Below are 26,548 nucleotides of genomic sequence, written 5' to 3'. Positions count from 1 at the left end.
CCCTCTCTGGGTCCTCTCTGAAACCCGCGTGGAGGAGAGAAAACCCCATCCGAAATACCATTCGCTGAACAACTACTCTGTGCCAAGCGACTGTGCCAACACTTTGCCTGTGCAGTTCATTCTCTGTCTACTCTGGAGACTAAAAGAAGAGGCCACTGAGTTACACAGAAGTTCAGTCCTTTGCTGGCCTTCACACAGGCAGGACAACCCCAATTCCAAATCAGAAATCAGGGCTATGGCTCCAAAGAACATCCTTTCCCCAATACCAAGCTGTGTCCACTTTTTTCTCTTTTTCCCTTTTTATTAAACAACAACAACAACAACAACAACACAAAAAAATCAAAACCAACCAAACAAAAAAAAAAAAACCCTTTTTTTTTCCAGCTCACTCTCATTCATCTTTTAGAAAATAAAGAAAAACAGTTTATTAGAGAATTTCCTCTTTGGATAAAAAAAATCTCAAATAACTTTATAGGGAAACACACATTTATCATGAATCCATTTCTCCTTGCTATGCAGAGGATGCCCTATTTTCTGTATGTATTAGAATTTAAAAAACAACAACAAAAACAACAACAACAAAGCTTGTTAAATTCTCAGTAACCTTAATCTTATTTTTCCTCATTTGCAGGTAGTTAGCCCTGGGGAAGTTGGTGACAGCCTCTGTGGGCGTGCCTGCCACACTGCTGTTTGTAGTCTCTGTTCTGTTGCTAATAATGTTTTCTTTATCCCTGGACATCTGTCATCGACTGATGAAGTAAATTGGCTAGAGAAAGAGCTGGACCCTGTTCACTGCATGGAGAAAACAATCATTAGGATGGCTGAAATCAGATATAAGGAGAAACCAGATCAAACAACACCTGCAATATAATTGGAGCAACGGACTGTATCCTGGATTGCAATTTAGGAGGTTTTTTTCTTTTTTAAAACATTTTTAATTTGTTCTATTTTTTCAAAGTAATTTCTATGCTCAATGCGGGGCTCAAACTCATGATTCCCAGACCAAGAGTCGCGCGCCCCGCCGCCTGAGCTAGTCCAGGGCCATGAAGTTTTTGCTTTTTCAGATGTTCCTGATGACATGGTGTCAGGAAATATTTCAACGTCCAGTGGTTGTGGAATCTTCCAGAAAGGAGGTCAGAAGCAATCGGCTGCTTTATCCCTTTTCTCTTCTGTGGCCATGGCAGTGCTCCCAGGAGGGCGAGGCTATGAAGGTGGGTTCCCGTGGGCTGTTTTCCTCACAGGAGTTTTTTCTGTGAAAGGGATTCCAGAGACTTCTGGAGGTTTTGCAAACAGGACGGCTAAGCACAGGCTGTTGATAAGAGCAGTCAGCAGAGAGCGGGGGGCCCATGGACGCATGGTACTTACCTTTTACTACAGTCCCTGAGAAGGAGGCTTGAGCAGTACGATTGCTGGCCTCCAAACTCAAGCGCGTCACCTTCAGAGGAAGGGGACTTGTCATGACTTCCTCAAGAGGCACCTCGGTGCTACCACCTCCCCCGCCCCCTCCCTGTCTCTTCCTGGGCTTTCCTTTCCTCAAACGCATTTTCAAATGTTGGGGCTCCTTAGGGTTCACATGGTTCCTGGTCTTTTATCTCCATTTGGCAACTCCCATGGATTTAAAATACCAGCTGCCCAGGGTGCCTGGCTGGCTCAGCTGGAACAGCATATGACTCTTAATCTCAGGGCCATGAGTTCAAGCCCCATGCTGGGTGTGGAGATTATGTAAATAAATAAACTTAAAAAAATAAAAATAAATAAAATAAAATACCGTTGGCACATCAGAGACTCCACATCTGTCCCTCTATCTCTGACCCCTGACCTCTGTCTCCTCTGAACTCCCAATCACACATCCAAATCCCGATTTGCCTCCTCAGTGCTTCGGGCCTATCCCATCTGCTCAGACCTGGGCCCCGGGATTCCTCCCCTCTGCCTTCCCCTTCCTACCATCATTCGCATCTTGGTAAGATAAAACAGTAGGACTCCTTCCTTTCCCTGACCCGCAGCTAATCAACCCCTGAGACCTTTCATCCGACCTCTGAACGGTCACTCCCCTCTCTTTCCTGTGACAACTGTCCTGATCCAGATGCTATCCATATTGGACCAAGACTGACATTCTTGAAATGTAATTTGGTTAATGCCCGCCCCCTGCTTAAACTTAAATTCAAGAATTTCCCATTGAACATAGAAGTAAATTCGGATCTCGAGCACGGCCTACATGGTGTGGATGCTCTGCATTTTTCATCACTGTCCCCCTTGATCATGAACTCCCGGCCGCACTGCTTTCATGTAGTGGCTTGAACAGAGGAATCTCTCCACCTCTTGGGGGTCACTGAACACATGCTTCCCTCTGTTTCGAATGTTCTTCTATCCCATACTGAGCTCCCAGCTCAGCAAGTAGTGGTGCCATCTCAACCTTGAAGGTTCACGGTCCCTTGGCTCCTTATTCAAAATACGTTAAATCTCAATCACGGTTTTCATCTTAGCCTTTATCATGATTTGTTTGTGTGAGTTCCTTGTTGACCATTTTATCTAACACTAGCACAGCAATAGAACAAAAAAGGTATTCACGAAATGTCTGTTGAATAAATGAACTTTGTTTCCTGAAAATTCTGCTGATTGAACCTGAGGTGGGGGAAGCTGATATAAATACAGGTACTTCTGAAACTTGGTTCTTCTGAAGGCTCTCCTAGCCCTATGGACTGATGACAGATATCACGCCTGGTGGGCCTTATTTTTTTTCTTTTAAGGCTCACCTTGAACTCTGGAGTCGCTTATGACCTACTATGTGATAACATCTTTGCCAAGTAGGTTGGACTTGGGGGCATGAAAGGTGCTTCATGAACATGAATTATAAAGACAAGTCACAGGGCCAAGAAGCTAAAGTAAATGGGTTATGCTAAACTCCAAGGAGTTTTCACTGTATTTTTATTTTAGGAAGGCAAGTTATTTATAGTGTGTAATGATTTATTTTTAATCTAGATCCCCCAAATCAAATGCCTACTAGGGACTGATGAAAATGGAAAGGAATCTACATATGAAGAAATTAGATGACTGATCAGCGTCTCCACCATCCAGCAATGGATTCAGTAATGAACCAGTATCTGTGTTCCTCTTCTCGGTTCACTTTTAGGTGCACATCACACTTATTTTATTGCCTACCTTGTTGTACTAGTTCAGTCTACTAATTGAATAGAAATAATGTCAATAGTATTTAAATCAGAAACATTTTAGTATAGCACGTACTGTTTGCAACTCACTTTGCAATCCCATTTATTTCCAAAAACTCTAAGAGATGACTGACCATTTCTCTTCCTTTTCTACGAATGGGAAAGTCACATTAGCGAGGGAATGAAATGATGTGTCCAAGGGCACTTGTAACACACACTAATATAAAGTTTCTTTTCAGCGAGTGATAAAAGTTGCCTCCAGCATCCAGAGAGAGCCTGAATGTTTCAACTGCTTCCAGAGAGGGAGAGGCCACCCTACCCCCACCCTCAGGCGCTGGTGGGGCTGGACTGCTCGGCTTTCTCTCCTGAAGCTCAGCTACCGTCGGCCCTGAGGCCACCAGCTTCTGTCATGTATCATCAGGACAGAAATGTCCCAGACTGGCACATCTGATTGGTATCAGTCCCTGAAGCAGTCCCTGGCTCCCCTGTCCTTCTCCCGTCTGATGCCCACCCCCCTACACGGCTCTGTGCATCCCGTTGCCCTACTTTGTCCTCGAGCTGCCCGACTCCTGCCCCTGTGCTGGGGAAGCCAGGGCTGACATTAGGAACTTCCCTGTGACTCCAATCCGCTCCCAAGGTTCTCTCCTGTTCTCCCTCACTGAAACTGGCTCCTGCCCTGGGACACCCCCTCCCTGGCCGCTCCCACACGTTTTCTGCACACTCTGTACCACCAAGCATTGCTCAGCAACGCTCCAGTCGAACAGTTCTCTTCTCTCCTGGCACCAGCCCTCCAGCCGTGAACTTGAAACCATCAGTGTCCACTGGGGGCTCTTCGTCCGTCGGCAGGCAGCTCCTGAGCCCCACCCCCAGGCTCTCTCTCGCTCCCATTTCTCGAAGCTTCCGTTGGTGACTCACCAGAACTCTCTCCAAGTCGGCTCTGGTGACAATTCTGGAGGGTCTCAGTGTCTACACGGGCCACACTTCCAGCACCCCGGCTCCCCGAGTCCGTGACCTCAACCTCTGCAGCCAACTTTTCCTCCGTCCTGAGCCAGCCATCAGCACTCCCGGCCTCCTCTGACCCCGCCACTGCCAGTCCGTGCATCCCTCCACAGGCCAGACATCAGGGATCTCATCCTTTGGCCAACACCTACTTTCCCAGCTAAAGCTTCCTAGTCCTTAAACTCCAAAACCTCTTTGGACCCACTGGGACCTGGAACCAACAGACCAACTACCTTTCCCAACCCTCTCTTCTCACCCCACTCTCTGCTCTCCTAGTGGAGAACCAAACTCGGAGTTAAACCCAACTCTGGGTTTTCTGCCCCTGTGTCTACACAGCTGAATGGGACAGAAAGACACCAGGCTGACGGATCTTGCTCCAAACTCATTTCGTCCCTGTGTATTTACTCCCTCTCCTCCTAAATGACACGGGAAAGCTCCCATCTCCACTCCCAGCTGCCAACTTTTCCTCCTGTTTCACTAAGAGGAGCCCCAGCAGCAATCACCCTGCCTATGCAGCGGTCCCCTCTGAGCGGTCCGTGCTTGTGTCTCAGCAGAGCCTCCACTCAGTGGTGGTGAGCCGGGACCTTGGTCCTGATGGCCTCTCCTCTCCGCTGCAGCGCCAGCCCCGCTACTGCTCTACAGTCACCCAATCGACCCCTAAACATGCCTCAGCTTTTCCTATAAAAGAAGAAAATGATCTTAATTCCACATTCCCCCACCCCAGCTGCCTCATTTCTTGGCTTTCCGTTACAGCCGAATTCCTCAGAAAGGGAGTTCCCGATATTTGCTCTCTCCCATTCCTCCTCCTCCTCTCACATGACCCCAACTCAAGCAGGCTTTCACGCCTGCCATTTCCTGGTCAAGGTCACCAATGGCCTCCAAGCTTCAAATTCCAGTTCATTTCTCACCCAGCTCCTGCTTGTTCTCACGGAGCACCGATGATCAGTCTTCCTCCCAGAAATACTTCCTGCCTTTGTCTTTCAGGGCACACTTCCCTGGATTTCTTCCCACTTGACTCCAACCACACCTCGTATTGTATAATGCTTTTTATGTGAAATGAGCATTATAGAGGCTCACTCCAGAGATTCTGTCCTTCTTTCTTCTCTCTCTGGAAAGCTCTTTTCCCAGACATCACCACATGCTTTCCTGCACGCCCTTTGGTCCTCACCCACAAATCACCTGTTCAGGGAGGTTCTTCCTGACCACCTCATATAAAATCTCACCTCTTTCCCCTGCTACCACTACCCCCTTTTTGGTTTTATTTTTCTCCATGGCCATAAGAATCATCCAGCATAATGTATATCGTACATGTCTGTGTGTATATAGCATAGCGGTTTTCCATTGATAGGTATCTCTTTTCACTCCTATACCCCTGTAACCAAGAACCAAAGATGGTTTATAGCCCCTGAGTAGGTGCTCAGTGAGTATCTGCTGAATGAAAGGAAAGAAGACAGGAAGGAAATGTGTTTTTTCCGTAAATAAAGATCAATATTGCTGTGGTATACCATGTCTCCATGTTGCATAACTAATCAGAGTAGTATTGATTTTGATTATGGCTCGATTAAATTTCTAGGAGAATGCAAAGTGGCCTGACTTGTATGCAAATCTGAGATGATTACAGTTGGCTTCTTTCCCTACTAATCACCAATGACTCTAACACAAATAGGGAAATAATTTGCAAATATTAGTACAAGTTAGAAGAGAAGGCTCCATTATCTGAGCAGAAATGTCAGGGCAACAATCAGTAATTCTTACTATAAGAAATCTCTCAGGCTTTCACAGGAAAATGGCTGGGAGATGCATGTGTTTTCCTAAATAGGTATGTTTGAGGGAGTCTGTTATTAACTCTTACCTGCAATGGAGGGTAATGGTTTTGCCTATACTTGAATAAACACTTAATGCCTGCTGAATTCTGCAATTTGCATAATGAAAATACTAAGGAGACATTCTGAAACCTGTTAAATCAAGGAACTGGAAATAATTCTAGTTTTTTATCCTCCCAATTAACTCCTTTCTGGTTTTAATCTAATATTGGACACAGGCATCCAACTTTGTAACATACATATACCAAAGGAAACACACGGACCACAAACTCATCAACAAAACTCATCTTCCTTTGCACGTCCCCTGGTCAAACGTGGCAAAGATGACCTTTGGGGGTAAAAAGCAGTAAGAGAGGTAGATGGGGCATGAAGTAGGTCATGCCCCAAGTCGTCAACTATTTGGTATGAATATTTTAAGAATAACTTGACATCAAGATTTAACAAAATACTGCAGAAGCTGTAATTCTATACAAAGATTAAGAAATTTATTTGTACACAGCCGAAGTGTGTGTTGTGTGTGTCTGTGTGTGTAATTTTGCCCCCTGAATTATTTACTTAGCACATCTATCTGTTTAAAATCTGACATCTCCCTGGGCACCACAGTACTTAAGCAGTCTACTTTTAATGGGCCACCCTGTGTACATATGTAAGTTAAACGTTCGCATCCGTAGAGAAAGCTGTTGCAGCGAAAAACGGAGAATGTTCGTCAAGTGCAAAGCTCTGGTGAGAAGAGCCTCCTGGCACCCTCCCCCACAGCCCTCACATCAGGGCGGTCTGTGACGACGGGTCTCTCAGGCCTCACGCAAATGGAGACTCACTTGTTTGCTTCTCTGCCACTACCCCGTGCCTGCTTGCTGCCAGCATCCTAAGCTGCAATGGTCTGCGGCTGGCAGATGTACCAATTAATAACCTGTCAGGTCTGACGGATAGAAGAGGGGGAAGTGTCCTCACACATACCCACGGCGTGGCTTTCTTCCCCATTTTAGGGCGCCAGGGGTCAGGAGACACACTGTCCCTCCCTAGAGAGAGCCCAAACTGTCTCATTAGTGTCTATCTTTCACGACACACCAGCACTGCCTTTGAGAGGCTGACTCACCTGCTCTTCTCCAAGAATCCTGAAGTGATGGAGCTCTTTAATCAAGGAGTTGGGGCAGCCAGCTGTTGGAGAGAAGAATGAATCACAAACACATTATTCCTATCCTGTGCGGCAAGGTGTCCTCACATGCAGTTATGACTAAGCCACCAGTGTTGCTGGGGAGGACACAGGGGCCCCTCCGCACAACACATTCTAACCAACCAACCTTGGAGGGAGCTATGGCTGCTATCTGGTCCCCCACTGTGCCACTGGAGCTGCAGGTGAGTGTGGCCAAGCCTTTTCTCCCTCCTGATGGTGACCTGGCCTTTGTGGGGCTTTAGGCCACCCTGTCATTTCTCCCAAGCACATCACTTGTTCCTCATAGAGAGCCAGGATTCTGTGGGGGCTGGAGGGGTAGAGTTGGTGAGTATAGGTCCATTGTGCTTATTTGATCACATCTTGTTTCTTCGCTCTGTGGTGGGTAGGGGAGTGGGCTGCACACAGAGAGGTAAGAGGGAAGATGGGCCAGCTAGATACCACATCTCCTTTTTTCTTTTTTAAATGATTTTATTTATTTATTTGACAGAGACACAGCAAGAGAGGGAACACAAGCAGGGGGAGTGGTAGAGGGAGAAGCAGGCTTCCCTCTGAGCAGAGAGCCCAATGCGGGGCTCAATCCCAGGACCCTGGGATCACGACCTGAGCTAAAGGCAGTTGCTTAACGACTGAGACATGCAGGCACCCCGGGGTGCCACATCTTCATGGGATTTGGTTGTAGTTTAGAGCCTTGCCTAGTTCTTCCAGGAGACTCTGTCAAGACCAAAAGGGTCCTGTCTTTCAGTCTGGAAAGGGGCTCTTATGCAAAGGACCTGGGAAGACAGGCAGGATAGTCAGGACGCCCGTGACCTTCCAGTGCACCCAGTCAGTAGGAGCCTCTTCAGGCTTTCCCATTTTCTTTCTCCAGTTATAAGAAGAAATAAGCCAATAAGTTATATATATGCATGCCAATACATGCTTAGTTATCATTTAATTATGGTCCATCTCTGTCCTTTTAATTGAATAATTGTACATATTAGTTCGTAGTCATTTATAATATTAACTCTAGTAACAAAAATTGATATAAAAGCTCATTTCTTGGGGCGCCTGGGTGGCTCAGTTGGGTTAAAGCCTCTGCCTTCGGCTCAGGTCATGATCCCAGGGTCCTGGGATTGAGCCCCGCATCAGGCTCTCTGCCCAGCAGGGAGCCTGCTTCCTTTCCTCTCTCTCTGCCTGCCTCTCTGCCTACTTGTGATCTCTGTCTGTCAAATAAATAAATAAAATCTTTATTTAAAAAAAAAAAAAAAAGCTCATTTCTTAGATACAATCTATGGACCGCACATTCTGTTGAAGCTTCTACTAAGGAACTGGGTTATATGCAAAATGCCCCAAAGCAGTAACTGTGCTATTGCTCATGTTACTCAGCACTGGGTTGTAAGAATGACGGGAAGTACCTAGGACATCTGTCTGAGGATAGCAGGCTTAGGAAGGAGAGAGTTGCCATCTTCGCTGGGATGAAGGAATTATCCTTTCTTTTTTTTTAAGATTTTATTTATTTATTTGACAGACAGAGATCACAAGTAGGCAGAGAGGCAGGCAGAGAGAGAGGAGGAAGCAGTTTCCCCACTGAGCAGAGAGCCCGATGCGGGGCTCGATCCCAGGACTCCGGGATCATGACCTGAGCCGAAGGCAGAGGCTTTAACCCACTGAGCCAACCAGGTGCCCCGGAATTATCCTTTCAAAAGATATTATATTTGTGGTTAATTCTAGAAGGTAGGGTTAAAACTAAGAGGCAAAAATGACAGCAGTAGAACTCGGTTCAACATAAAGAAATTTCTAACTTAATAATGGAATACATTGCCTGATGAGCTAGTGACTATAGGTTTTCAGACACAGGCTAAATGACTATTTCTGCAGGACATTGTAGAGGTGAATTTGACCAAGTCCGTCCCAATTAAGAAATTCTGTGGCTATGTAAAATGGTGAAACACGGTTTTGGTGTTTGATGTTATATTCGACACAGTCTTTGATATTATAACGTTTCATACTTTACGAGAGTGGTTTACAAATGCTCACCAAAGTAGTACAATAAAGAGTTTAAAAAATATAAACAAAATCTAAAGAGGCAATGTCACCACCTGAAAGCAGACCGAGAAAATAAATGAAAATCCTGAGATGAATATTTTGGTGAAAAACACAGTATGTTAATTGCTTGCGGCATGTCCAATGCTATAAAGAAGGGAAGCTAGACCCTTGACATTAGGACTGTGTCCAACTGGATGTTGGTCAACATGTGGTCTGAAAGTTCTTTTTGAGATGTTCATATCAGAACTGCTATTCTGATAATTATGTAAACAATTAGGAAAAGTCGTGCTGGATGATTAGTTGGCCACGATTCAACTAAAAATTATGGCGGAAGTTCAGCCTCATCTCAGTTCTAGAGTTTAGATCCTCTTGGGAACAAGAGGTTCAGTGAAACTCATCAGGAAAGAGCAGAGGCAGAATTCCAGGGATGCATTCCCAACAAGTGGGGGGCCACGGTCTGACGCCAAGTGTGGGAGGTTCCCATGGGAGCGGCCCCATGGGAACATCGGCGTGGGCACGCGCAGATCAGGAGAACCCGGCCAACCAGCCAGGGCCTTGGTTGCATCCCAGAAAACAATTTAGTTTCAGTAAAATGCCAGTATCTGGGATATGAAATTCACGGAGTTAACTAGAATACTTTGGTTTTCTTCTTTTATTTATATTTAATTTACTAATTTTCACTGGGCCTTCCAGTTGTATAAGCATAAAATGTTTATAACTCGACATTTTTAAGAGAGATTTTTTTTACAAAATTAATTTTCTTCAACCTTGGAAGTTTTAGAGGATTTTCTAAAACGATGTCCTTCATACCCCTCCAACTTGAGAAAAACTGATCTAACTTTAATGCCAGGTAAAATAAGAACCAGAATTTTAAATTACCCTGCCTTCAGGATTTGTATTCTAACATTCTCCTAAGACGTAACTACAGGGATTGATGTCAATGAGAGTTCCAATATAAACATCTCTCACAGAAGACTAGGTAATTACCCGGAACACCTGGTCGGTGGAATAAAATATAATAAACAAGGACAGATACGGCATTAGTTAGAAGGGAAGACGTGTGAGGGATCAAGATATTGAAGGGACCACGGGAGGGGCGGCTGTAACTGCTCACCACAGGAACAGCGGTGTGGGAAATGGATGGACACAAACTTCCTGTGAAGGGGTGATTCAAAATCATAAAACTAGAAATATAAGACACACAGAGAATTCAGTCGTGTGAGGAGGGTAGAGGCACCAGGAGGAAGAAAGACCCTGGCAAAGAAGGATTACGCGGCGATTGCTGTGAATGGTGGTGCCGCACTCTTGGTTCCTGCAAATTCCTCACACAGAGCCGGCACGCGCATGGCAGTGGGTCATGCTCTGGAGCCGAGGTTGTCTTCCTGGACCAGTCAAATCCTCACAGTGCTCAGCATCCTCTGCCTTTGGGACCCAAGGGGAGAGCTTTCCTCGAGATGATGGAGAAAAGGCTCCTATTAAAATGTGCATATGGTGGGGCACCTGGGTGGCACCGTCTGTTGAGTCTCCCAACTCTTGGTTTTGGCTCAGGTCATGACCTCAGGGCAGTGAGATGGAGCCCCGGGTCAGGCTCCATACTTAGCACAGAGTCTGTTTGACATTCTCTCTCTCTCCTCTCCTGCCCTCTCTCTCTCTTTCAAATCAATCAATCTTAAAAAAAAAATGCGCATGTGGTACCTCATGCCACCCTTCCTTGGTGTTTCCGTCCCACTAAGAAGGGAGTGGCCTTTGACGTTCTCTGTCGCTGGCCCCGGCACTGCTTCTGAGCCTCTCTCTCCCTCCTCATTGCACTGAGACCACTGAGACCATGACTTCCTCCACTCCTGACCGCCCAGCGGGCTGCTGCCTCCAGCCGTTTGCGCTCGCCGCTCCCTCTGTCTGGAGAGCTCTTGCCCCGACATCTGTATGGAAGACTCCCTGCCTCCTTCCAGTCCTTTTTCAAATGTCACCTTCTCAGTGAGAATGTCTGGGGCAGCCTGCATAAAACCGCAGCCTGTTTTCACCCCCACGCACTCCTCCCACTGTATTTTCTCCAGAACGAAACCATCTTCTGATGCACCTGACACCTCGTGTCCTTTGGTTTCTGTCACCCGCTGCTGAAATGTGAAGGTGACGAAAAAATTAGAAAGCGGATGTATTGTTAATAATATTAATGGCATTTCTACATCTAATGGTGGCTGCTGCTACTTCTTGTAAAAAATTCCTGTATTTAAAAGGGAAGCAGAGAAAGACAATTATGTGGTTTCACTCATATGTGGAACATCAGACATAGCGTGGAGGACCACAGGGCAAGGGAGGGAAAACGGAACGGGACGAAATCAGAGAGGGCGACAAACCATGGAAGGCTCTGGACTCTGGGAACCAGACTGAGGGTTACGGGGGGGAGAAGGGTTTGGGGGATGGGGTAGCTGGGTGAGGGGCACTAAGAAGAGCACATGTGATGAGCACTGGGTATTAAAGGCAACTAATGAATCGTTGAACACTACATCAAAAACTAATGATGGACTATATGCTGGCTAATTAAACATAATAATAATAATAAAAATAAAATTAAATTAAAAAATAAAAGGGAAGAGGGTATTTGAAACATTTGCTACATGATTACAGTCTTAAGAAATAAAGGTCAGGACTTCTTTTTTCCAGTTCTGATGTGTGAAAGGTTTGGGAGTCATGACTCCCACCCTTACCATAAGGAAAGTCTAGGCAAACTGAAAACCAGCAACTTTTCTTAGACCCACCAGGGAACTGATGTCACCCTGAAATCTCGAGAGGCAGGCAAATCCGCCGGTGACAGCTAGGCCTGCCGACGTGGAGCGTAAGCTGCTGGAACTGCAAACTGGTGGGCACCTTCAGATGCCCACTTTGATGAGCTACAGATTACAAGGAGGGATTGTCGAAGGGGTCAAAAACAGAGAGAATGAGACATGAAGGTTAGATTCTGAGCCATTTCCCTTATCAGAAGAAATTCCAGTATGTTGGCTTTAGCAGGTGATGGACTAAGTAAAAGTCCCAAGAGTCTCAGAGGGCGGGTGTCACAGCGGATGTGATGGGGACCCAATCACTTTCTCTGGTCTTGGCAGATCAGAAGGTAAAAACCAGGACTTGTTTTGGGAGGGCATGTGTGAAGCTCTAACTTGCTTGGAAAACATCTTAGACAATGGTTTAGAGGGAGAAACACCAATAGTAGAAGACGCATGGCACCAGGCATTTAAATCCGTCGTTGTCATCTTTCCTTGAGAAAGAATTGCCGAGGAAATGAGCTAAGTGGCAGTGTTGCATCCACACTATTTTGGGTGTCATACAGAAGGAAAGAAGTGTCATATTGCTTGTGAAGAAGGAAAATCTAGCTGGGTTGAAAGAGCGACTAAATGGTCACACTTCTGTGAATGAGGAGCGTGTATAAAATCAAGAATGTGTGCTGTGTGGGCATCGGGACGTGGTGGTCCTTCCCGAACATCCCTGGAGGAGAGCAACTGGTGTGCAGACAAGAGGTGTTTCCCTGGTTGTCGCTGTCCTGTCGTCCCCTTCTGTCACCTCCCCCCGGGGTGGACTCTACAGTCTATTTACCCGATGTACGGGGGTGGGGGTGGCACTCTCCGTCCCAACCTGTCCCCCGCCCCCAATCCCAAGTCCCCGGTCCAGGAAGAAATGAGAAGGAATGATGAAGCAAGAACAGGAGAAGGAAACGAAGTGACTGTTCATCTCCACCACTGACGAGCGGGGAAACCTCGGGTCACAGATACTGGGCGAGCTTTAAAGCCTTCAGTTCTCACTTGTAAGAACGGGAGTAAGAATATTGAACTTATGGGGTTGCTGTGGGCAATGCGTGCAGGTATCTACGTGTTTGTGTATCTGTCACCTTGCAGAGCTCCTTGTACACGGTGGGCTCTTAGTGAATGGCAGATGCTGCTTTGAGAGTCTCCGAAGGGCAGGGGTGCTTGTCCGACAGGGCTTGAGATGGGCGTTCTGTTGCCTCCCAGAAACCCTCATTATTTAGTGGCCGATTTTGCTAAAGGCGCCCAGGATCCAATGACATGTTTGAGATTATCAGGGCAATATGCTGAAAAACAACAGATTGTCAATTATGTGTATGTGTGTGTGTTTATAAAGTGAATGTCTATACACACATGTAGGTCCACATGTATGATCACACACGCTTAGAAAAGCACAATTGGTATAAATGTAAGGCCTTAAGTCTGTTGCCTTTTATTAATTCATTTATTCATTTACTCACTCCAATAATTTCAAGTGATTAATGAGCAACTTGATATAAAACTTAATGACATTTTTACCTCTGAACTTGCTGGAAGATACTTTTTATCTCACTGGCCAATTCACATGGCATCATTTACATAACTATATTTACAAAGCAAGTGAATAGAGGCAATCAGGAAAAATAACCGAAGTCCCTGATCGCCAGGCACATCCAATTATCCAAATATGCAAAAGGGAAACGGACTCAAATTTTCAACAAAAGGGACAGTTAGCAACGGCTTAATGTACCTTCTGTTTAGCCTTCTGAGTCAGCCGTAACACCCAGTAAGGGCATCACTTGCGTATGCAGTCAACAGATGGATGATTATGGCAAACAAGCTGTGGTTTAAAAACAAATATCCCACAAAGATGTCAAAAAAGAGAGATGACAACTCCTAATTCTGTTGAACCAGAGCTGATCTGGTTTTGTTGTTGTTGTTGTTATTGTGGGAGGCGGAGGGAGCTCTGTTGTCTACTTGTGGCTGCTTTGTAATATCTTTTTTTTAATGTTATTTGATTTTCTCAGTGTTCCAAGATTCACCGTTTATGCACAAGGCTACTTGCCTTTTGTCACCCAGGTTGTGAATGAAGCAAATGACAGAGCTGAGTAACTGACAATTCTACCTTGAAATTCTAACTCTAAATCCCAGACTCTATGCATCGCAAATGACTTTCTGCCCTGTCATGACTGTTTAACAAAAATGAATATTAGATTTTGCATGTAAATATGCTGTAAATTCCGAAGTTCATATACTGCACTATTTTAATCCTCAAACTTATAATAAGATTAGTTTGCTTAACTTGAACATACTTCTTGTGTTTCGGGGACAGAATATGCTACCATAGAGACACCAAAAATCTACACACAACAGAAATACAAAAGCAATATGAAATTTTAGAGGTTAAAAGTGAACCCTCTTACACTGTTGGTGGGAATGCAAGTTGGTGCAGCCTCTTTGGAAAACAGTATGGAGATTCCTCAAGAAATTAAAAATAGAGCTTCCCTATGACCCTGCCATTGCACTATTGGGTATTTACCCCAAAGATACAGATGTCGTGAAAAGAAGGGCCATCTGTACCCCAATGTTTATAGCAGCAATGGCCACGATCGCCAAACTGTGGAAAGAACCAAGATGCCCTTCAACGGACGAATGGATGTGGAAGATGTGGTCCTTATACACTATGGAGTATATTATGCCTCCATCAGAAAGGACGAATACCCAACTTTTGTAGCAACATGGATGGGACTGGAAGAGATTATGCTGAGAGAAATAAGTCAAGCAGAGAGAGTCAATTATCATATGGTTTCACTTATTTGTGGAGCACAACAAATAGCATGGAGGACAAGGGGAGTTAGAGAGGAGAAGGGAGTTGGGGGAAATTGGAAGGGGAGGTGAACCATGAGAGACTATGGACTCTGAAAAACAATCTGAGGGGTTTGAAGTGGCCAGGGGGTGGGAGATTGGGGTACCAGGTGGCGGGTATTAGAGAGGGCACGGATTGCATGGAGCACTGGGTGTGGTGCAAAAATAATGAATACTGTTATGCTGAAAATAAATAAAAAATAAATTTAAAAAAAGTGTTCACCATGGGGTGAATGGAAAAATGAACAAAAAGGGAGTGGGACCACAGGCTGTACAACACTGTATTTTCCAAAAAAGACAATGGATTCAATGTGAACGTGTTGCCGCACAAAGCTTCTATCAATGGCAACTAATTAAATTGAATTGAAAAGCACTTTTAGGGGAGCCTGGTTAAGTTGATTAAGCATCTGATTCTTGGTTTTGGCTGAGGTCATGATCTCAGGGTTGTGAGATCAAGCCCATGTTAAGATTCTCTCTCTGCCTCTTCTGCCTTCCCTCTCTTAAAAAAAAAGAACAAGAAAAAATTTTTTTTCAGGCTTATATGGGTAGTGCCTATCACAATTTTTGTTGCCTTTAAACTATTTGTTAATATCTGCTTTTCCCACCCTGAATGCAGACTCCATGAGAACGGGGACTTGCTTACAGTCTTATCTAGGACCTGGAAACCGTGTCCAGCACAAGGGTAATACTTAATAAATATGTGCTGACTGATTAAATAAATTAAGGGGAAAGCCCTTGCCTTCTGGTTCTTGAAAACAAGAGCACTGGAAAACAGATAACTTTACAAGCCTGTGCAGAGTTCATTTAAAGACCTATGAGATAAAGTCTATTTGCCGTTGGGTCAGTTTTGTAAAATCTCAGAAATGAATTATTTCCTATTTTAAATGCAAGGTTTAATTTTTTAAACACAAAATATTAACATGCCACTACTCAAGCAAGAAAGGGTTCTTTAAATGCTCCATTTCCTACTGGCCTTGTCAAAATAAAGCATACTTTCAGTGAGGGTAGAGTTCTGTTATGGATAAAGACAGAGCCAGGTCTGCTGAATGGGCTCTGATTGGGGCCCCCCTGACGGGGAACCACTCAGACCACTGCAGAAATGTCCAAATATCTTCCTTCAGACAGCCACACGGCTGCCAAATGCTATCTGATGATTCTGTTTGTATCATATGACCACCCGATCTCACTCTTATATTTTATGGACTGGCATCTAATTCCTTCAGTGATTAAGATAGATTGATGTAATTCATAGTCCTGTGTTCAAGAATGAAATGTCTTCATTTATAAACAACTCTTAGCTGTCACTATCCCTAGATGGACCCTGTGTCAGTCTAGAATTCTCTTCCGTAATGTTACCTACAGCTGGATTTCAGGCCCTGTCTCGAAACTTTGTTCAGTGACAGGGACGAGAGGACCAGAGGGCCAGCGGAAGAATTCCATTCTGATAATGAGGCATTCTTGTGGTCAGAAGGATCTTTCTAGATACAAGTTGTAGCTTCGGAGTGACAGAGATCATATCCAGTCTTTTAAAGCCTTTATTAGCCTTCTCTCTCCTGGGGCAAATACCCATTTGCCTGCAATAATATGTAATATATGTGAAAATTTATAGGAAGCATCCAGATGTTCATTTCCTTTCCCTCTATTTTTAGATTTGAGCTTGTCATTGGCAATACTCCTGTTCAAATTTGGTACTAGGGAAGTCTCCTGTTTATTCACTGTTGCCACACTCACCCATGTATTCAGATCCCCGATCAGATACTGGGGAGCCCAAGGTTGAGCTTTCATGGTGCTTGGTTCTAAGAAGACTTTGACAGACATACTCTGTATGCAAGGTCAGGGTTCTTAGATGAGAGTTCTCACACTTCCTCATTTCACCTTTGACATCACACTGGTGGGTTTCCTTCCACCCTGCTGATAAAGAGTTCTGTGATGTCCACTCTGAACTTTGGACCCAAGAGCTTGTCCTAGAATAATTGCCTAACTTGTTGGCCCTGGGGAAAGTATAAAAACATGTCACTTGTTTGAATATTTCAAAGTCGTGTTAAGATCCCCTATTATTAATGTACTCATATCAGTATGACTCTTTATCTTGATTAACAGTTGTCTTATGTAGTTGGCTGCTCCCCGTATTGGGGGCATAAATATTTACAATTGTTAGATCTTCAAAGTCACAAGTCAAACTAAAAAAATGTTAAAAAATACGTTTCACCCTTTTGACAAGTAACCCCTGTATGAAGATCTGGAAGGTGGAAATTTGGAACCCTCGCACCCCTGGGAGGTTTTGCATGACCCAGCCCCCAAGTCGCCCCTTGGCCTGTGTCTTTAGGAAGAGAGAGTCAGTTAAGAACTCAGGGCTATTTGTGCAGGAAATTCTGAAGCCCCATGTAGCTGGGAACTCAGGAAGGGCTCGGGTCCTGTGGCCTCTTGTGAGTTGAGGTGTGACTGGAGATCAAGGAAGGGCCTAGGGCAGGGTCCCTCTGGCCGACAGAAGGACTTCTTGTCAATGGCCCCTCCCCATCCCCCTTCTCTTTCACCCCCTGTGGGATCTGACGTCAGGTCAGCACACATTCCTTCAAACTATTCTCACTGGAGCTGGAGCTTCCCTTACGTTCTTTGGCTTCTCTGTGCTCTTTGCTGCCCCTTCCCCCCGCTCCCTTCATCTAACAGGAGTCCGATATCCAGCCCATTGTAGCAGCCCTGCTTCTCTCTCCTCCAAGGCCCCCGACTGCTTCAACAGCGTGCTCTCTGTTCGCCGCCAGGGGCCAGCTCGCTCGCTCCCAAGCTCCAGCGACCCCGTCCAAGTGAAGACGTTCCACGGGAGCATCCCACGCCCTCCTTCATGGCTGCTTCCACGGTCCCTCGAGTAGTCGTGGTGAATCCTAGTCGGCTCTAATGAACAGAGACCTCCCAAGTGCTCACAGGGTTTTTACTTTGTTTTCAGCTGATGGCTAAACCCGAAATCCAACTCACTGCTTGCCAGTTTCTGAGAGTCAGTCCTTCCTCATTTTGAAAAGTTAAAGAAAGTCCACCTCCCAAAGTTTGAACTCTCTTCTGCCGTCACGATTGCTCAAAGACCCCTGGAAGTGCCTCTCAGGTTGTACGTGGGCTCATTTGCAGACCTAACAACACTTAAAATACGCGTCTGTTCCTTATTCTGTTCTCATTTTTCTTTTTTTAAAAATCTTTTATTTATTTTTTAAGTTTCTTTTCAGTGTTCCAGAATTCATTGTTTATGCACCACACCTAGTGCTCCATGCAATATAGGTTCCTCCTGAAACTGTCTGTCCTTTCCAACATGGGAAAGAAACATTCTCTTTGCTCAATAAAAAAAAGGAAAGACCGGGATTAAGAAGCTTTTCTAACATTGTGCTGTCTTCTTCGGGGATGGCCTTTGCCTGTTGTTTCGTGTCCTTGACCCAACTTTAAAAAGCCTGTTTTGTTGTCTTTGGTCATTGAAATTAGAATGTCATCTCATTCTGGGCCTATCTAGACAACACACACACAGGTTTGTGCTTTTCTCTTGTTTTCTCTACTAGTAAATCCTCACTCATCTCTCCCACCTGCTTTCTAAAAATCTGAACTCACTGTAAAAAAAAAAAAAAAAAAGTTTGGTATTGCCTGGTTGCTATTAAAAATGAATAAGGACATGTATTTTTACAAAAGCATATGAAGATAGGATTGAATCCTGTTTTTTTTTTTTTTAAAGGATAACTTTTAAACTGGGGTTTTTACTTCAATTAATATCTATAACCAACATTTACTATCATTTGGTCCCATATAATAAGACCTTTTACAATCTAATTCAGAATCTCCTCAGGATACTGCTTTATAAAGTTGTGGATCATTTCCACAAAGTCTGACAACTGATAACTATTTAAAAAAAACACAAACAAACAAACAAAAAACCTTTTGGGGGATTAATTGAAAAGTACAACTTTTTTTGGAAAGCTTGTGCTGAATTTCCTCAATTACCATGCTTCAAAGTTGAGGAAACTCATTTGGAAAATATATTCCCTTGAAAAGCATTAAAAGCCACATGAGTGTTCAATCACTATTTTTCCTTTTAATTTCCTTGCAAATCATCACGGGGCAATTGTGATATCCTTTGGGTTCAATGGAAAACCGTGAGCACCCAGGCTTGGGAGAAAAATTGAAATGGATTTCAGCTCTCTGATGTGCCACGGGCACTGGCCACATGACACAAATAATCTGGAATTCGCAGATTGCTGCTGTTTGCTGTGAAACTCTTTCAGGATTAATTTCTCTCTTGGCTATAGCTTAGAATCCCTAATGTAGGCTTGACAATTACAGTTACTTTCTATTTTCCCCGTAAGTACAACTTTGGAAAGGAAACTGGCTCACGATGAAATGGCATCACAAATAAATCATGATTCAATGTGATCAAAGACAACGCAGCACACCACTGAACAGCTACCTTCGATCGCAAGCCAAAACAGGGTGGGGGCATATCTGCAGGCTGGACCCAGAGAGCGGGTGGGTGAGCTCTTTTCCACTCCGGTTAAGCCCCCCTGATCTGAGTCTCCATGTACTCCGTCGAAGGAGCCATTTCTGAATTAGACTGAGACCCCCGTGTTAATCATATCCATGGAAAACTCACTAATCTATTTGACTGAGCAGCTACATCAAAATTAGCAGCAGGACTTTATACTGTCATATTTCAAAGCATTATTACTTTGATGAATAAAACCAGGCCCATCTTAATACTTCCTCTCTGCTGATAGGTTATTTATGTCTATGAGGGTTCTTCTCTGCATTCCTTTTCAATCGCCAACCTTGATGAGCCCAGGACACCCTAAACCAGTTCCAAAGAATCTGGAAGGTAGTCCCCTCTCACCCAGCAATGTCACTTACAGGTACGTGTCAGAGACTCTTAACAGCCACACTGGAGTATCTGCAAGAATATTTAGGGCAACATTTCTGTAATAAGAGCAACAACAAAAGAAAACATCTGAAATGACCATCAAGAGGAGAGATGAGGCCGTCCAACAAGCACCTGCCATATATCCCCTTGTTGCCAGGCAGGCCCTCTGGGGCACTCAGGTCATGCTGGTGGAAAAATGAAAGGACAAAAATCCCTTCTCAGAGCTTGCATTCTAAGAGGGATAGACGATTGAAATAAAAGAATAAAAAGATGAAATACCACGGGATGGTGATGAGAACTTCGTCAAAAGACAAAACAAAACTCGGAAGAGTTTCAAGGAGATAAGAACAGGCAGAATCATTTCAAATAAGGTGCTCTGAATATCTCCTGATGAGAAAATAACATTTAAGCAGGGACTTTCAGAAAGTGAATTAATAAGAATTAGTTGGGGTGAAATGTATCAAATAGACCAATTTCAAAAACATAAAGTCAAAAAAGCTGCGACAGTTCACACATAGTACGATGTCGTTTACGGGAAGTTCAGAAAATCTCTTGAACAATAAGGAGTCACACAAACACCCTAATCCATTAAAATAACACGTGTGAATGATAAACAACAAATTCAGGAGAAGGAGAGGATAAAACAGGATCACAGAAAAGGGGAGGAGGAGGCTTCCAACCTGTCTTTAACACTGGCAAAAAGAGGTTTCAAACCTAAGCAAAGAGAGTCTCTTTTAAAAATAGGACTGGGGTGGGGGCATCTGGGTGGCTCAGTGGGTTAAAGCCTCTGCCTTCAGCTCAGGTCATGATCTCAGGGTCCTGGGATCGAGCCCGGCATCGGGCTCTTTGCTCAGCAGGGAGCCTGCTTCCCCTTCTATCTCTGCCTGCTTGTGATCTCTGTCTGTCAAATAAATAAATAAAATCTTAAACAAAAAACAAAAACAATAAAATAGGGCTGGGAGGTCATGAGGGAGGAGGAACAGGCGAACGCCTTATCACGAGGACACGATGAACTTCTGGAACTTTTCTAGCCTGCTGTGGCCTTCGGCCTGGGTCGTCTGCATGCACCCCTTTGCCAGGAGCCCACCCAGTTTTACCAGTTTCAACCACTAATTTGCACGTGAACCCACCCCAGTGAACCTGGTCTCAGGCTGGCACAGAGGACCTGAATGAGAACCACACTCACCACCTTCCACCTTTGTCATGTGCCCCCTCTTCATCTTCCTCAGAATGCAATTTAGGGTCCTGCCTGAATCTTGTGTCTCCCGAATCACAATTCTAATTGCCCAAATGTTTGTTTGCTTTAATTTTCAGGGAATTCTCTCTGGGTTGATGCATTCACTATAATAATTGGTACAGATAAAAGTTGACATTTCTATAACACTATGGATAAAGCACTCCTCTTTGTGTTTTGTGTAAAATAACTCAATTGGTCTTGCAACAACCCGGGGAGAGAGGTACTATTCACACCAGTTTACAGACGGTGAAACAGAGACATAAAAATATTAATTAACCAGGCAGAGTTACCTGAAGTCGTGAGAACAGACACCAACAAAGCTGAGTAGTGGGTTCCTGAGTGTTCATTGTGTCCCTATGTCTCACTGCATGTTTGTAAATTTTCATGATGATAATAAACACACACACACACACACACACACGAAAACTTGAAGTACAAAGAGAACCTTGGAAAAAGTTGAATAAAAATTTAAAAACTTATGGACCTGAGTTTACATTTATCATGACGATACATGAACACTTAAGTTTAAAGAAGGAACACCTTCTAATATAGACACTATATTAGTAAACCTGACTCAACTGAGCAGATTTTGTAACTTTAAAAGCTGAAAGAGCCCATAATATTATGCATTCAGTTTCTCACTTAGAGAGGAGGCAGTTGCTACCCACAAAGCACACGAAGCCTCTTCTTTGGAAGTCAAAATAGGGTACATTAAACTCAGGTGTTTGTGATTTCTTAAACATACACTGGGATCGTCTGGTTCATTGGAGCTGCCGTATTCATCCAAATGTCCATTCTGATTCCGTTCCCAGGGGCCGGAGATGACCTGCCCTCCAGTGTGGAGCTGCCAAAGAACAGGACTCACTGATCAGGAGAGCCAGACAGATAGGTCTCAGGTGCTTTCATTTCACTGCGACTAATCAGTGCCATCATTATGACTGGTGGGGGGCGAGTTCTAACCAAACATTGGCTCGTTCCGTGTTGAATCACTTCTGTGGGTGTGTGTCTACTGTGCATGAGGCCAGGGGCTACAGAGAGAGCAAGAGTGCATCAGGAAGGGGCTCGGCCTTCACGGGGTGTGCGCGAGAAATTCCAGGCACAGAAATTCCATATAAACAGAGTAACAGCTGGGTGACCAAGAGCAATCAAAAGGAGGGGTTTAAAAAGAAAAAAAGAAAAGAAAAAGAAGAAGGAGAAAGAGGACCAGAGATCCGAAGGCTGGAGGTACCAGGTGTGTTTGAAAGCCGAGGGGCTGTCTGCACGCAGACGAGACCTGGACCACCTGCATTCACACAGCTCAACTACGGTGCTGAGAACCCAGACCTGACTGTTCCAGAAAAGTCCTGCCTTAGAAGATAAGCTTGTAACACAGAAAATCACTTCACTGTTTCAAGGCATTCCTGCAAATAACTTAGCACAGTTGGCTATCTGAGAAGACGTGTGCTTTAACAGAACTAGACTGCTAACCTGGGCAAAGGCTCACGTATCAGGCAAGAGTTTCCTTATCAAGCCCCCCTTCCAAAACCATGACTCACTGTGTCTACCAGTCCCCACCTTTGATGTCACGAATTTTGCCCCATTCCAGGAATCTCCCCACCTGAAAGATCTGCCTTCACCACTTAAGCCCAGATCTCCAGTCCCGATAAATCCTGGTGTCCCTTTCTAGTAAATGCTGCTTTCCTCCATTAGCAGACTTTCTGGTGGTCATTTTCGAGAACTGACATGGAATATATGACCAGGAAGAGAAAAAATGCAGTAACAGAAATTAAAAACACTGAAATTTTTTCTTATTTGTGAGTTGTTGTGTCAAAACAGCTTTTAAAAATTAGAAATTTGTTCTCAGGGTGTATATTCTTAGAATTTTGCCTACACCTCTATATTTCATGAAATTCTTGCTTTGTTATTAACCTATCTTTTAAATGCTTTTTCCCTTTAAATTTCTAAGGGTGGTGTTTTGTAATCCAGTATCCTTCCGGTTACAGATTTAATTTTGACGGTCAACTCAACACACACGAGTGACCATGGGGAGTGTGAGACTCTCAGAGTGAAAGGTGCTCCCAACCCACCAGCTCCTTGTCCTGCCACCCTCAAAAGTTCATTCCTGGTTGAAATGAGAGAATGGAAAGGGGGAACAATGGCGACCCCATTTGGGGGCCCCTTGAACATGTCTTTCAATAGCTTATGGTGGTTTGTTTACCCAAACGAGCGTATTGATGTCTAGTTAGCAGTATGGGGAAAAGAACCTGTGGGGTTAAATCACATCAAAGTGTATCCAATCAAACAGGAGACTGAAATTATGTACATCAAATCAGAAAAAGCTTCATTCAGTAGGTTACCGGTTGGGTGACCAATTTACCATGGGTAAGTTAATGAGGTTTCTTTAGGGTCAAAGAATTCTGAGTGTCAGTTTATGGACTACAAGCTCGTGGAAGATTCCCTGTTTACGAACTGGAAACTTCCGATATGTATTCATTTTTGAATGCTACACTTTGTCCTAGAATGGTTCTTTAAAACAGACTTCCTCAGGACATACTGAAGCATTACTCCATTTGAGGGGATAAATATCATGAGCAATATTAAAGAAATAAATGTAATTGGATTTAAGAAATTGATACAATTCCAAAGGGGGCTTAAATTTGAGATGAAGAGAACAGTTAGGGGATAAAGTACAGTGGGGGAGGGAACAAAAAAGTTGATGTTTTTCCAAGTGCTTAACAGCGTTCTGTTTCTGACTTTTTGTATTTTAAATTTATTTCCGTAATTTCCCTGGTTGCTTTAGCACTATGATTTTTGTTTCTTTTATTCGTCTTAGTATGGGCATAATTGCATTCATTACTGAAAGGCATATTTCAAATTCTTAAAAAAACACAACAAACAATAACTTTTTTAGCACTCTAAGTGCTGCTGCTTAGACTCATCACCACTTTTATATAGTTCAGATACTTAAAGTTTGTGTGCTGGTGTGATATACATTGGAAAGAAACAAGATAAATAAAACCAAAAAACCAATTTCAAGGACAAATAACAGCTTCTGTGATGGGGGGGGGAATACTGCTTCAATTATATTGTTCATGAACTATGATTCGACTGTCTAGATCTTTATATCTTCCTACATGAACATTAGTGATTATTTACTTAGCTAAAATGATTAAATATGAGTAGTTCTCGTCTGTCAGCAGAGCTCCACCAAGGAGTCTGAGTTTGTTATTTATCTTCTGAGGTGCAGCACTCACAGGCTTCCAGCCAGGCACCCTTAAAGTGTGGGGTTAATGAAGTCTTCTAACACATTTAGCAATTTCCAGTTACCACACCAACAGCTGGCACAGACCGGGGTCCATTCACCACCTGACAGCAACACAGCCCAAGAAAGAGCCCTTCCACATGGCTGAATCCAGCCATCTTGCCTCGTACACCTCCATAGGTGGTTTACTGACTTCAAGCACTCGTCAATCACAAAATGAAAATGAATAGATTCTGGTGGAGTCGTGTTTCAAAGCTGACAATTATCCCGGTTAAAACCTTCAGCCATCTGCACCATCCTTTTGGAAGCTCTTAAACCCATCCATATTTACCTTCAGAACTTTCCAAGGTTCAATAAGCTGCTCTAGTGAGAAAGCCTATCAACTGTAGCTTCACCCAGAAGGATGATGTTAGTGTACAGACATTTTCGGCTAGGTTCACAAACTGTTGGTCTCCGTTGTATGCACTGTGTTTGTGGTTTGGTTATTTGGTGACTTCACAAATGCTCATTAACTATCATGTGCAGTAGGTACAAAAGCACAAGGAAGTCTTTTTTGGGGAGTGTTGAGAGAGAAGGAGCCCATGAAATCTGGAATCAGAGATGAGATGTTAGACAGAGACGATGCGTTAAAACGGAAGATGGTAAGCAAATGACAAACACGGCGGCAACCCTAGGGCTGAGTGATGGGACAAGGGTAAGCAGACTGATTTACAGACTCTGTGAACAGCATTGTGGCCAGGCTGTTAATAATGAGCAAGAGATAGGCATGTGATAGGAAGTGGGGAAAATGGAATCCAATTGATGTTGATTTAGAAGGCTGGGGTTTTGTTTGAGGACTTCAAGGAGAATTGGAGAAGTGCAGCTGTCGAACTGTGTGTTCAGAGGGTGTTGAAGGCAAGTCCGGCCACTGAATGGCAGCACACGGGAATTCCTTTCTGTGCTTCAGGCTTTGTCATGGACTCTAGGCTTCAGGATAGCTGAAGCTGGTCTATTATGCAAAATAGGTATCTAACAGCAAGAAGGAAGGCTTTGATGCACCTTCCACACTCCATCCAGGAGAAATACATGGGAGGGTTGGAAGATGAGATACTCTCAGTCACTTCTGATGCATGAAAGAAATGAATTTTCAGAAAATAGACTGCCTATAAGCAGAGGAACTTTGCCATACTTGCCTCATCTTATTGCCCAGACTACAACTGACGATGTAATTCATTAATAGTTATCTAAGGAAGAGTTAAAGCAAAATAACTCATCCTCCATAGTTTTTACTATTCATCAATATTCACAGCGTAGTTTTTAAGTAGGAAGAGAAAACCAGGGGCATATGTATGGGAGAAAGTACATACTGTGATTGGGCATACTGAAATTAACTCAGGCTCATTCACATTTAACCCATTTTTATTGTCATGCACTGTTTTATGTAGTGGGGGTACAATAGTGAACAAAAGACAAAGGCCCCTGCCCTCATGTTACTTATATTCTCGATGGGAGAGAAGACAGAAAAGAAAACAAAGCATAGAATGTCAAATGTTGACGGGTGCCATGCAAGTGATGGGCACGGCAGAGAACTATCTTATGTGGGTGGTTAGAAAACCATCCCCCAGAAGGTGCTACCTGGGGGAGAAGGATATAGGCAGAGGGCATAAAAAGCACAAGTGTGGGAGGAGGAAGTGTGTGCTGATAGGACACTGCGGGATCCAGTGGGCAGGATGGGCAAAGGAGAATAGAGTTCTAGGAAGAGAGGTCCTCCCTGCCCTCAGGCAGGGTCCTGTTAAACCATTTCTAAGGATTTGGGCTATAAATATTGATAAGATGTGAAGACACTGAAAGTTGTTTTTTTTTTTTTTAAGATTTTATTTGTTTATTTGAGAGAGTGAGAGAGAGATCATGAGGAGAGGGGAAGGGAGAGAGAGAAGCAGACTCATCTGTCAGCACCTCTGGGAACTACCAGGCTGAGCAGGGAGCCTGACGCAGGTCTCAATCCCAGAATCCTGAGATCATGACTTGAGCGGAAGGCAGACGCTTAACCAGCTGAGCCACCCAGGTGCCCCCACTGGAAGGTTTTAAATAGAGAGGTCACATGATTTATTTTACTTAAGAAAAAATCAGTTTGGCTATTGTGTTAAGATAGCCTGTAGTGAGTGGATTGAGGCAGAGAGCAGCTGGGAAGCTATGACCTTGTGCAAGTGAGAGAGGACAGTGGCTTGGACCAGGGTGGTAGTGGAAAGGAAGTGAAAATTGATCAGAATCCGGTTATGCTTTTAAGACAGATGATAGATTTGCTGATAGATGGCAGGTGGGCGTGAGAGAAAGGTCATGGTCACAGATGGCTGCAAGGTTCTAGGCCTGAGCACCTGGAAGGTTAAG

General features: G+C 44.1%; 1 protein-coding gene across 3 annotated transcripts in view; it reads right to left on the bottom strand.

Annotated features, from left to right (window-relative positions):
* PRKN (parkin RBR E3 ubiquitin protein ligase) overlaps nt 1-26,548 on the bottom strand; it is an 813,183-nt gene that overhangs the window by 147,726 nt on the left and 638,909 nt on the right. For all 3 annotated transcript variants that reach the window (XM_082731173.1, XM_082731172.1, XM_082731171.1), the window contains one exon: nt 7,086-7,147. In XM_082731173.1, the coding sequence (XP_082587299.1) occupies nt 7,086-7,147 (62 nt within the window). The remainder of the gene's footprint in view (nt 1-7,085; nt 7,148-26,548) is intronic.

Source organism: Mustela nivalis (genome assembly GCF_964662115.1).
Source record: "Mustela nivalis genome assembly, chromosome: 5".
NCBI lineage: Eukaryota > Metazoa > Chordata > Mammalia > Carnivora > Mustelidae > Mustela > Mustela nivalis.
The sequence above is the reverse complement of the archived record's forward strand: the minus strand, read 5'-3'. Positions and strand labels throughout refer to the sequence as shown.